General features: G+C 36.4%; 1 protein-coding gene across 4 annotated transcripts in view; it reads left to right on the top strand.

Moving 5' to 3' along the window:
• Positions 1-13,864, top strand: part of PLEKHA7 (pleckstrin homology domain containing A7) — a 918,161-nt gene that overhangs the window by 793,962 nt on the left and 110,335 nt on the right. For all 4 annotated transcript variants that reach the window (XM_053720631.1, XM_053720632.1, XM_053720630.1 and 1 more), the window contains 3 exons: positions 1,643-1,855; positions 8,688-8,805; positions 12,401-12,492. In XM_053720631.1, the coding sequence (XP_053576606.1) occupies positions 1,643-1,855; positions 8,688-8,805; positions 12,401-12,492 (423 nt within the window). The remainder of the gene's footprint in view (positions 1-1,642; positions 1,856-8,687; positions 8,806-12,400; positions 12,493-13,864) is intronic.

The raw sequence follows: 13,864 nt of genomic DNA, 5'->3' as shown, positions 1-13,864 counted from the left end.
AATAATGGTATATTAGGAATCTGCGGGGCCTGCTGATAAAAACAATATATCATTTATGTGAGTCACTCATTGAACTTTAATTTACAATAGGGTTTAAATGTAGATAGCAAAAAAGCTCAAATTGGCCCAGCACTGGGGTGAAAAAAAGGCTTAGCAGCGAAAGGGTTAAGAAGCTACTCTGGCTTCTTCTCCTCAACTCCACCTCAAAGGTGGCAGAGATAAGTCACCCCCAACTTGCTCATTCTAGGTGATTGACAGTCCCTGCTCTCACGTGATTGAGCGAGACTAGGGGGGTGGGCAAAAGAGCTTAAACTGTGAGCTTCTAAGTAAGTTTTTAAAAGGCTTTATACTGGATTTTTAGATCAGTATCTGTGCATATTCTTCTTTATAGTAGTGTCTATTACATGTAGTTAAATACAAATTGGTTTATACTGCCCCTTTAAGCACTTGGAGACTGTAATACAAAATATTTGCATAGTAAAACTAATTGGAAGTGTACACTGCAGACTTGAAAAGACTAACCCAGCAACATATCTGCCCCTAAATGGCCTCAACAGAGATTATCAGATATGAAACTGCAAAATTAGGAAACTTTGCTCTGTCTATTCCACTAACTGTAATTTAGCTCTTCCTAATAAAGCCAAGTAGTGGGTTGAGTTTAGCTATTGAAAAGCAATTGCAGTAAAACAGAGTGTTAAAGGGATACTGTACTGTAATTAATTTCCCCTCTGGTCCCAATGATTTGTACTAGTGGTCAGGTATCAAATGTACTGGAAATAGCTTATTCCTACAATTGTAAAAACTAGTTTTACTCATAGGTACTAGCATTTTCATTATAGGTGGTGGTTTCAAAGAATTTGCCTTTGTGTATAGAGATGCTGTAGGCTCGGCCCATTTAAATGGTCATTTTCTTCAGAACTATGGTTGGTGATTTAAATGAGCAAAAACAGCTATTAAAAAAAAATATAAAAGGAGCAACTTCCTAGACATTTAACACTCTGCAGCTGGAATAACAAGTCACTGGGAACAGATTAAGGGGAAATACATTTTACAGTACGGTGTCTATCTATCTGTATATATGTATGTGTGTGTGTGTATATATATATATATATATATATATATATATATATATATATATATATATATATATATATATATACACATACATTTCCAGGGACAAAAAAAATCCAGGGACATACAACAAAATACAGGGACTGTCCCTGGAAATCAGGGACTGTTGGCAAGTATGTATATAATTAATTTATACATTTCTAGTTGTTGAAATATTGATTTCAGAGTAAAATAATCTGCAAGATAAGATACCAGATAAGTGTTTATTACTTTCAAAAAATCTGCAAAAGAATTAAAGGGCCCTTATAGTGAAAAAAAATATGACCCAGTTGTGCATCTAGCTCTACTAATTTGTTTAGTTTCTGCTTCTGATCAGCAGTTTTCTGCAGCTCCCAGGTAGTATTTTACTTATGAGTTTAAACGCATAGAATTGCAGTGATGATAGTGAATGAGATCATGTCATTTTCTCACTATACTGTCCCTTTAAAAAATGACTTCTGGTTTTGCTGCAGAGCTATTTGTTGGTGCTAGCACTGTGTCATAATGTCCTTTAATCTGCGCAAACCCACAGGAAGATGGTGCCCCACCGCGACCGCCTCTTCCTGACATGTACAGTCCAGAAGATCCAGACCCACTATCAACAATACCTCCGCCACCTGCTGTACCTCCCCCTCCACGCGAGTCCTCTGTCATCAGACACACATCTGTGCGTGGGCTAAAGCGCCAGTCTGATGAAAGAAAACGAGACCGCGAACATGGACAAGGTGTAAACGGGGACTACAGGGTAAATATTAACTCTTCAGTCATCACAATACAAGTGAGTTTACTTTAGCTCTACTGTTTATTTAACTAAATGCATCCCCAGCTATAATTAAATACACAGATAATGAGCTTCGTTAGGGTTCTTCTAACAAATGAAATAGCTGGATTTGGTCTTTGAAACCACCAGCCATGATGGCAATTTAAGTACCTATGTATTGGCATTTGTGTGTAATAAGATTGGTCTGCTGTTCTTGCAGACTCAGCCCATTTGTATAGACACACTGTTGAAAACATTGGGTGGTGGTTTTAGAGAGCACAACTATGTATTTTAAATACATAAATAAACCTAAAGCAACAATTTCCTATATATTTTGTATTCTGCCGCTGGTACTACCAGTCATTGGATTGTGCTTTGTGCCCAGCAAAACCAGCTGTTTGGGTTGCAGCATTTGTAGGTTGTAGAATGTGCTTTTTAGCCTCACTAGGATACACGGGACAATCACAATGTTACACAAAGGCAAGGTGTTTAATGTCTTTTTAACGGGGCGACTTTACAACAGAGTATAAGCTACTCGAGTTACTTGCACAGCACATGATGTTAAGTGAAAAAATAACAGGCTGTTTGCTTCTGTAATCTATTTAATACACCCTTAGACCTTTACTTGATGCATCTGATTAATTAGTAGACTCAGTTGCTCATCGTTTCCCTACTTTTCTAGCCAGTGCTCCATATGTTGCACATAACTGTAGTTTCTTTCATGTAATTAGCAAGAGTCCATGAGCTAGTGACGTATGGGATATACATTCCTACCAGGAGGGGCAAAGTTTCCCAAACCTCAAAATGCCTATAAATACACCCCTCACCACACCCACAATTCAGTTTTACAAACTTTGCCTCCGATGGAGGTGGTGAAGTAAGTTTGTGCTAGATTCTACGTTGATATGCGCTCCGCAGCAAGTTGGAGCCCGGTTTTCCTCTCAGCGTGCAGTGAATGTCAGAGGGATGTGAGGAGAGTATTGCCTATTTGAATGCAGTGATCTCCTTCTAAGGGGTCTATTTCATAGGTTCTCTGTTATCGGTCGTAGAAATTCATCTCTTACCTCCCTTTTCAGATCGACGATATACTCTTATATATACCATTACCTCTGCTGATTCTCGTTTCAGTACTGGTTTGGCTATCTGCTATATGTAGATGAGTGTCCTGGGGTAAGTAAGTCTTATTTTCTGTGACACTCCAAGCTATGGTTGGGCACTTTGTTTATAAAGTTCTAAATATATGTATTCAAACATTTATTTGCCTTGACTCAGAATGTTCAACTTTCCTTATTTTCAGACAGTCAGTTTCATATTTGGGATAATGCATTTTGATTTGACCATTTTTTCTTACCTTAAAATTTGACTTTTTCCCTGTGGGCTGTTAGGCTCGCGGGGGCTGAAAATGCTTCATTTTATTGCGTCATTCTTGGCGCGGACTTTTTTGGCGCAAAAATTCTATTTCCGTTTCCGGCGTCATACGTGTCGCCGGAAGTTGCGTCATTCTTTGACGTTATTTCGCGCCAAAAATGTCGGCGTTCCGGATGTGGCGTCATTTTTGGCGCCAAAAAGTATTTAGGCGCCAAATAATGTGGGCGTCTTATTTGGCGCGAAAAAATATGGGCGTCACTTTTGTCTCCACATTATTTAAGTCTCATTTTTTATTGCTTCTGGTTGCTAGAAGCTTGTTCTTTGGCATTCTTTCCCATTCCTGAAACTGTCATTTAAGGAATTTGATCAATTTTGCTTTATATGTTGTTTTTTCTCTTACATATTGCAAGATGTCTCACGTTGCATCTGAGCCAGAAGATACTACAGGAAAATCGCTGTCAAGTGCTGAATCTACCAAAGCTAAGTGTATCTGCTGTAAACTTTTGGTAGCTATTTCTCCAGCTGTTGTTTGTATTGATTGTCATGACAAACTTGTTAAAGCAGATAATATTTCCTTTAGTAAAGTACCATTGCCTGTTGCAGTTCCCTCAACATCTAAGGTGCAGAATGTTCCTAATAATATAAGAGATTTTGTTTCTGAATCCATAAAGAAGGCTATGTCTGTTATTTCTCCTTCTAGTAAACGTAAAAAATCTTTTAAAACTTCTCTCCCTACAGATGAATTTTTAAATGAACATCATCATTCTGATTCTGATGACTCCTCTGGTTCAGAGGATTCTGTCTCTGAGGTTGATGCTGATAAATCTTCATATTTATTTAAAATGGAATTTATTCGTTCTTTACTTAAAGAAGTTCTAATTGCTTTAGAAATAGAGGATTCTGGTCCTCTTGATACTAATTCTAAACGTTTAGATAAGGTATTTAAAGCTCCTGTGGTTATTCCAGAAGTTTTTCCTGTTCCTAATGCTATTTCTGCAGTAATTTCCAAAGAATGGGATAATTTGGGTAATTCATTTACTCCTTCTAAACGTTTTAAGCAATTATATCCTGTGCCGTCTGACAGATTAGAATTTTGGGACAAGATCCCTAAAGTTGATGGGGCTATTTCTACCCTTGCTAAACGTACTACTATTCCTACGTCAGATGGTACTTCGTTTAAGGATCCTCTAGATAGGAAAATTGAGTCCTTTCTAAGAAAAGCTTATCTGTGTTCAGGTAATCTTCTTAGACCTGCTATATCTTTGGCTGATGTTGCTGCAGCTTCAACTTTTTGGTTGGAAACTTTAGCGCAACAAGTAACACATCGTGATTCTCATGATATTATTATTCTTCTTCAGCATGCTAATAATTTTATCTGTGATGCCATTTTTGATATTATCAGAGTTGATGTCAGGTTTATGTCTCTAGCTATTTTAGCTAGAAGAGCTTTATGGCTTAAAACTTGGAATGCTGATATGGCTTCTAAATCAACTTTACTTTCCATTTCTTTCCAGGGTAACAAATTATTTGGTTCTCAGTTGGATTCCATTATTTCAACTGTTACTGGTGGGAAAGGAACTTTTTTACCACAGGATAAAAAATCTAAAGGTAAAAACAGGGCTAATAATCGTTTTCGTTCCTTTCGTTTCAACAAAGAACAAAAGCCTGATCCTTCATCCTCAGGAGCAGTTTCAGTTTGGAGACCATCTCCAGTCTGGAATAAATCCAAGCCAGCTAGAAAGGCAAAGCCTGCTTCTAAGTCCACATGAAGGTGCGGCTCTCATTCCAGCTCAGCTGGTAGGGGGCAGGTTACGTTTTTTCAAGGAAATTTGGATCAATTCTGTTCACAATCTTTGGATTCAGAGCATTGTTTCAGAAGGGTACAGAATTGGTTTCAAGTTGAGACCTCCTGCAAAGAGATTTTTTCTTTCCCGTGTCCCAGTAAATCCAGTAAAAGCTCAAGCATTTCTGAAATGTGTTTCAGATCTAGAGTTGACTGGAGTAATTATGCCAGTTCCAGTTCCGGAACAGGGGATGGGGTTTTATTCAAATCTCTTCATTGTACCAAAGAAGGAGAATTCTTTCAGACCAGTTCTGGATTTAAAAATATTGAATCGTTATGTAAGGATACCAACGTTCAAGATGGTAACTGTAAGGACTATCTTACCTTTTGTTCAGCAAGGGAATTATATGTCCACGATAGATTTACAGGATGCATATCTGCATATTCCGATTCATCCAGATCATTATCAGTTCCTGAGATTCTCGTTTCTGGACAAGCATTACCAATTTGTGGCTCTGCCGTTTGGCCTAGCTACAGCTCCAAGAATTTTTACAAAGGTTCTCGGTGCCCTGCTGTCTGTAATCAGAGAACAGGGTATTGTGGTATTTCCTTATTTGGACGATATCTTGGTACTTGCTCAGTCTTTACATTTAGCAGAATCTCATACGAATCAACTTGTGTTGTTTCTTCAAGATCATGGTTGGAGGATCAATTTACCAAAAAGTTCTTTGATTCCTCAGACAAGGGTAACCTTTCTGGGTTTCCAGATGGATTCAGTGTCCATGACTCTGTCTTTAACAGACAAGAGACGTCTAAAGTTGATTACAGCTTGTCGAAACCTTCAGTCACAATCATTCCCTTCGGTAGCCTTATGCATGGAAATTCTAGGTCTTATGACTGCTGCATCGGACGCGATCCCCTTTGCTCGTTTTCACATGCGACCTCTTCAGCTCTGTATGCTGAAGCAATGGTGCAAGGATTACACGAAGATATCTCAATATCTTTAAAACCGATTGTTCGACACTCTCTAACATGGTGGACAGATCACCATCGTTTAATTCAGGGGGCTTCTTTTGTGCTTCCGACCTGGACTGTAATTTCAACAGATGCAAGTCTCACAGGTTGGGGAGCTGTGTGGGGATCTCTGACGGCACAAGGAGTTTGGGAATCTCAGGAGGTGAGATTACCGATCAATATTTTGGAACTCCGTGCAATTTTCAGAGCTCTTCAGTTTTGGCCTCTTCTGAAGAGAGAATCGTTCATTTGTTTTCAGACAGACAATGTCACAACTGTGGCATACATCAATCATCAAGGAGGGACTCACAGTCCTCTGGCTATGAAAGAAGTATCTCGAATTTTGGTTTGGGCGGAATCCAGCTCCTGTCTAATCTCTGCGGTTCATATCCCAGGTGTAGACAATTGGGAAGCGGATTATCTCAGTCGCCAAACGTTGCATCCGGGCGAATGGTCTCTTCACCCAGAGGTATTTCTTCAGATTGTTCAAATGTGGGAACTTCCAGAAATAGATCTGATGGCGTCCCATCTAAACAAGAAACTTCCCAGGTATCTGTCCAGATCCCGGGATCCTCAGGCGGAGGCAGTGGATGCATTATCACTTCCTTGGAAGTATCATCCTGCCTATATCTTTCCGCCTCTAGTTCTTCTTCCAAGAGTAATCTCCAAGATTCTGAAGGAATGTTCGTTTGTTCTGCTGGTAGCTCCGGCATGGCCTCACAGGTTTTGGTATGCGGATCTTGTCCGGATGGCCTCTTGCCAACCGTGGACTCTTCCGTTAAGACCAGACCTTCTGTCACAAGGCCCTTTTTTCCATCAGGATCTGAAATCCTTAAATTTAAAGGTATGGAGATTGAACGCTTGATTCTTGGTCAAAGAGGTTTCTCTGACTCCGTGATTAATACTATGTTACAGGCTCGTAAATCTGTATCTCGAGAGATATATTATAGAGTCTGGAAGACTTATATTTCTTGGTGTCTTTCTCATCATTTTTCTTGGCATTCTTTTAGAATACCGAGAATTTTACAGTTTCTTCAGGATGGTTTAGATAAGGGTTTGTCCGCAAGTTCTTTGAAAGGACAAATCTCTGCTCTTTCTGTTCTTTTTCACAGAAAGATTGCTATTCTTCCTGATATTCATTGTTTTGTACAAGCTTTGGTTCGTATAAAACCTGTCATTAAGTCAATTTCTCCTCCTTGGAGTTTGAATTTGGTTCTGGGAGCTCTTCAAGCTCCTCCGTTTGAACCTATGCATTCATTGGACATTAAATTACTTTCTTGGAAAGTTTTGTTCCTTTTGGCCATCTCTTCTGCTAGAAGAGTTTCTGAATTATCTGCTCTTTCTTGTGAGTCTCCTTTTCTGATTTTTCATCAGGATAAGGCGGTGTTGCGAACTTCTTTTGAATTTTTACCTAAAGTTGTGAATTCCAACAACATTAGTAGAGAAATTGTGGTTCCTTCATTATGTCCTAATCCTAAGAATTCTAAGGAGAAATCGTTGCATTCTTTGGATGTTGTTAGAGCTTTGAAATATTATGTTGAAGCTACGAAATCTTTCCGTAAGACTTCTAGTCTATTTGTTATCTTTTCCGGTTCTAGGAAAGGCCAGAAAGCTTCTGCCATTTCTTTGGCATCTTGGTTGAAATCTTTAATTCATCTTGCCTATGTTGAGTCGGGTAAAATTCCGCCTCAGAGAATTACAGCTCATTCTACTAGGTCAGTATCTACTTCCTGGGCGTTTAGGAATGAAGCTTCGGTTGACCAGATCTGCAAAGCAGCAACTTGGTCCTCTTTGCATACTTTTACTAAATTCTACCATTTTGATGTATTTTCTTCTTCTGAAGCAGTTTTTGGTAGAAAAGTACTTCAGGCAGCGGTTTCAGTTTGAATCTTCTGCTTCTGTTTTTCGTTAAACTTTATTTTGGGTGTGGATTATTTTCAGCAGGAATTGGCTGTCTTTATTTTATCCCTCCCTCTCTAGTGACTCTTGTGTGGAAAGATCCACATCTTGGGTAGTCATTATCCCATACGTCACTAGCTCATGGACTCTTGCTAATTACATGAAAGAAAACATAATTTATGTAAGAACTTACCTGATAAATTCATTTCTTTCATATTAGCAAGAGTCCATGAGGCCCGCCCTTTTTTTGTGGTGGTTATGATTTTGTATAAAGCACAATTATTCCAATTCCTTATTTTATATGCTTTCGCACTTTTTTATCACCCCACTTCTTGGCTATTCGTTAAACTGAATTGTGTGTGTGGTGAGGGGTGTATTTATAGGCATTTTGAGGTTTGGGAAACTTTGCCCCTCCTGGTAGGAATGTATATCCCATACGTCACTAGCTCATGGACTCTTGCTAATATGAAAGAAATGAATTTATCAGGTAAGTTCTTACATAAATTATGTTTTTATATCATTTTGAGTAATTTTACATTTACGTTTCTATATATGAGCATCCGGATTTCTCACTCTTATTTGTAAATGTAGAACACTTCAACACGTTTAAATATTGCTCTTTGTTTTGTGTGATTTATATTCTGTTTGTAAATGTTGTTTTTCAGAATTCCGTACTTATCATTTTTAATATCTGTGATATGTTTTAGTCTTATGGTTGTACAATTACATTTGGCATTGGACGTATAATTACAGGTAGAACTTCGCACATATGTCAGTGAACCTGAGTTGGCAAATTTAGGAAATGATGCAAACCAATCGGTTCCCAACTTCCTTAACTCTGATGCTGGTTATCAAACATTACCCACCAGAGGTAAGAATGATTTCCCCTTTTATAATTTAAGACCAGGGTTACCTACTTAAAGGGACATAAAACAGGTTGAGATCTGTGCATATCCTAAAAGGGCTAATTAATTAAAAATAGTTTGCATAAAAAAATTGTTTAAAAATTAATGGGCAAGTATTTTAAAATAATTTTCCAAAATAAGTAAAATTAATTACATAGCTAAGCTGCCTGGAGCAGCCCACTCCACCCCCCCCATCAGTGTTTAGACACAGGCATTGTATTTCAACTGAATTTACAGCTTACAATACAGAAACTAAAAAGAAAGGGTTAATGGTGAGGCACTGCAGTATAAATTTGCAGGTAAAGTAATTAAAGTACATATTATTATATTTTGTCTCTATCCCAACTTGTTTTATGTCCCTTTAAGATTGAATGTCCGTATTTTGTTTGAAGACAACCAAGGAGTTTACTAAATGTCTATAGATGTTTCCTTTTGGTGCCTGTTTTAATGGACACATATTTTTATTATACATTTAGTCAGCGGCACATGCACACTTGGGTTGCACATGCATGGGCACTGATTAGTGCCAATCTTTATGTTAAAATAAAGGCTGAAACAGCTGTTGTGACATTTACTTTACCGTTGCATGCTGGTACTGTATAACTGCAGGATACAACTGTGCTTTGTTTTTTTCTGAGAGGCCTAGTGGCCTCAAGAAGCTCTAGATACTAGTCCAGGATACTATAGGGCAGTGTTTTTCAACCAGTGTGCCGCGGCAAACTAGTGTGCCGTGAGAGATCCTCAGGTGTGCCGCGGCAGATTGACAAGTGTGACATATTTTTTAAATGTTGCTTGTTCTTTATTCTGGGCTGTTTTTTTATTTTGAGTGAGATGATGACTGATTGGGGGTAGGGGACTTTTCCCAGTGCAGGGGTGTCCCTCTTTCAAATTTTGAAATATTGTGGAGGTATGTGACAGGCTCTTGGGATGGTGGTGTGCCGCAGGATTTTTTTAATGTAAAAAAGTGTTCCACGGCAAAAAAAAAGGTTGAAAATCACTGCTATAGGGTATCTCGATCTCCTGACTAATTTTGTCTGATAGAGAAGAATTAGAGTTGAAGATTATTAAAAGAGACAATAATATAAATGATCTTTTAGCCTGTAAGTTGAGATAAATGAATTTAGTGATAACAGGAGACACCTTTTTACTCCATTATGGTTTGTAGAATTATAGTAGTTCACAAGGTCGCAAAGTCATTTTATAGAGAGGCATTTTATTGCACTGACTTGTAAACCACTCTTCTAAATGTTCCTTCAGGATTAGCCTAAAACATTTTTGCTAATAGTTGTAAGTTGCAATGCTCTTGTTTTTGTTTTGTTTTCCCCTCAACCCAGGAATATTAAAAAACTGTTGCTACATAAACCAGGTGATATAAGCGCCCTGAGTTATTATATATCAGGTATTTGTTTTATGCTAAACCATTATTAGAAAGGAGAAGAAGCCTCAAAGGCAAAAATAGATTGACGTTTGAAATACGCGGTTTACTTATTTTATAAACAAAATCTTTTCAATTTCAAATATTTGCCCCATTCAAAAGTTTTTCATTCAGTTGAGCTTTGAAAACTGAGATTTCGGTGGTGCAGTTGCTGAATGAAGTCACTTTGTGGACAATGCGTAGGGTTTTTAGAGTTTTATTGTTACGTTGTTTTTGCATTGACCTATGATAAATGTTCATATCCCAACAGCGTTAACTTCTTGAAACACAATTTGACTATATTGACTCCTCCAAATTAGGCAAAATTGTGGGTGAATTTTGGCTATTGAAAAACAATTGCAGCAAAGTGTTAATTTGTTTTGAAAAGGTTTATTATTCCGTAGCAAGTGTTTTGGGTCGCTACAAAAACGCTAGGATTTACCATCACTAAAAATAAACAGGTCCTTCAGTCATCACTTTGTAAAAAAATGAAACAGGTCCTTCAGTCATCACTTTGTAAAAAAATGTGCTAAACTTACCCTTTCTGTGCCGCGGTCTCCTCACTAAACCCATCGGCTCCGGTCGCCCACAGTGCTCTTTTTTTTCAATGAGGTGACATTTCCACCTCTAAACCAATAGCGTGCTAGCATACAGGACAGTGCCATTGGACTAGCACAGCTATTGGTTTAGAGGTGGAAACATCACCTCAATAAAAAGAGAGTGTTGTGCCATGGGTGGCCCGGAGACGCTGAGTTTAGTGAGGAGGCCTCAGCACAGAAAGGGTAAGTTTAGCACACCTTTTTTTTTACAAAATAATGACTGAAAGTCCTATTTATTTTTAGCAATGGTAAATCTGAGTGTTTTTTTAAACGCTCAGATTTACCATCACTTTAGCATACTAGATGAGTGTGTGAACATTTTTTTAATATGTTGATACCTTATTTGCTGCAGTTTTTTTTTCAGCAGACAGACTCAATTCACTGTTTACAATTGGAGCCAGATATGCAGCAAGGTTAGCCTTATGAAGCTTCCACGTTCTCATCTATTTCTCAGAACTAAAAAAAATAGAGGAAAAGGGGGCAGAATAAATAATGACCGTATATTACAAAGTTGTTCTTCTGCACATAATTAAATATTTTATATTAAAATCTCAGTTTTCCATGTCCCTTTTAAGGGATTTCAAACACAGATTGTAATGTTGATCTGAAAAAGGAACTGCAAAGGAATTAGGATTTTGCTATCAAAATTACAGTCAGTAAGTCCTGATTTGACTTCGCCAAATAAGGCAAGTGGTGGTGGAGTCTTGCTATTAAAAAAACAATTGCAGCAAACAAGGTGTTATATTCCAAACAAATCACACTCAAATAGTATGTTAATTTATTGTGAGAGTGCAGAACATTCTTGCACTTACACAACATTGTTTTGAAACTTTTTCACAACTTAAATATAGTGCCATTGTAATTTTCATTTACAGTTTCAATATGTTTAAAAGTTTAAAAATGTTAGCTATACAATTGCTCAGAATATAAATATGTATCACTTCATAACAAATTTCCTATTTGCATCATTCTATCAATATTGCAAATTCTGCAGGCTAAGTAAATATTTTATAAAAGGATTTAGAACTGCTATTTTCATTGCTTTGCAGTACAGGGACACACCCTTAGAAAAGCCTCTAGTTTATTGTATCTCCTGTGCTGTAGCCACATAAAGACAGATTTAAAAGAGCTCCAGGACTGAACAAACAAATAACGGTATAAAATATTTTGGGGTTAAAGTTCTGGTGCAGTATCGTTTTGTCTTTATCCCATATGAAACAGGGATATTCTGATTGTAGCTTGCTTACCAAATTCTGTGCCTAATAGAGTAGAGTCTTGTGGTTATAACCTTTTTATAAGTAAATTATCTACATTATTCCATGGTTAAAGAAATAATGAAATATTTGTAAGCCTTGAATCCTCAGGGTATTCACTGCCCGTCTATAACTATTTAAGGGTCTAAAAGCTTGAAAATGTCAGCTATTTATCAATCAGAAAAATAGTACTCATAAAATGTTTTGTTTCATAAGCTATCCGAACAGAAATCCGTTATTTTGTAAAAGCCACTTCAGATTAGATTTGCTTTAAAAATATGTTTTTGTGCCAAAGGTTTATCTGGATCAACCTCAAGGCTGCATCAGTCGTCGTCCATCGCATCTTATGTCACACTCCGAAGAGGCATGACTCCCGATAGTTCTAAGGTAATATTTATAGCTTTTTATGTGTGTTGTATTTGTTTACCTATATGTAAATATGTGTATGTATGTGTGCATATATATATATATATATATATATATATATAAATATGTGTATGTATGTGTGCCTATATATATATATATATATATATATATATATAAATATGTGTATGTATGTGTGCCTATATATAAATATTTGTATGTTTGTATGTGTGCCTATATATAAATATGTGTACGTTTGTGTGTGCCTATATATAAATGTGTATGTATGTGTGCCTATAGCCTATATATACATATATATAGGTTTGTATGTGTGCCTATATATAAATATATGTATGTTTGTATGTGTATGTATGTGTGACTATATACAAATATGTGTATGTATGTGTGCCTATATATAAATGTGAATGTATAATGTGTGCCTATATACAAATATGTGTATGTATGTGTGCCTATATATAAATGTGAATGTATAATGTGTGTCTATATATATAAATATGTGTATGTATGTAATTGTATGTGTGCCTATATATAAACATATGTATGTATGTGTAAGTGTGCCTATATATAAATATGTGTGTGTATGTATGCCAATATATAAATATATGTATATGTGTCTATATATAAATATGATTATGTGTGCCTATATATAAATGTGTATTTAAATGTATGTGTGTCTATGTATAAATATGTGTATGTATGTGTGCCTATATATAAATATGTGTGTGTTTGTATGTGTGCCTATATCTATATCTATCTATCTATCTATCTATCTATCTATCTATCTATCTATCTATCTATATATATATATATATATATATATATGTGTTTGTATGCATGCCTATATACAAATATGTGTGGCTATATACAAATATATGTGTGTATGTGTGCCTATATATCAATGTGAATGTATGTGTGCCTATATATAAATATGTGTATGTGCGCCTATATATAAATTTGTGTATGTATGTAATTGTATGTGTGCCTATATATAAATATATGCATGTATGTGTGCCTATATATATATATATAAATGTGTATATGTGCCTATATATAAACAAATGTATGTGTGCCTATATATAAATGTGTATTTAAATGTGTGTGCCTATACATAAATATGTGTATGTGTGCCTATATATTAATATATGCATGTGTGCCTATATATAAATGTGTATGTGTGCCTATATATAAATATGTGTATGTATGTGTGCCTATATATAAATGTGTATGTGTGCCTATATAAACATATATGCATGTGTGCCTATATATAAATGCGTGTATGTGTGCCTATATATATATATATATATATATATATATATATATATATGTGTGTGTGTGTGTGTTTGTATGTGTGCCTATAAATATATATATATGTTTG

The sequence above is a fragment of the Bombina bombina genome, chromosome 7 (genome assembly GCF_027579735.1).
Source record: "Bombina bombina isolate aBomBom1 chromosome 7, aBomBom1.pri, whole genome shotgun sequence".
NCBI classification, from domain to species: domain Eukaryota; kingdom Metazoa; phylum Chordata; class Amphibia; order Anura; family Bombinatoridae; genus Bombina; species Bombina bombina.
The sequence above is the reverse complement of the archived record's forward strand: the minus strand, read 5'-3'. Positions and strand labels throughout refer to the sequence as shown.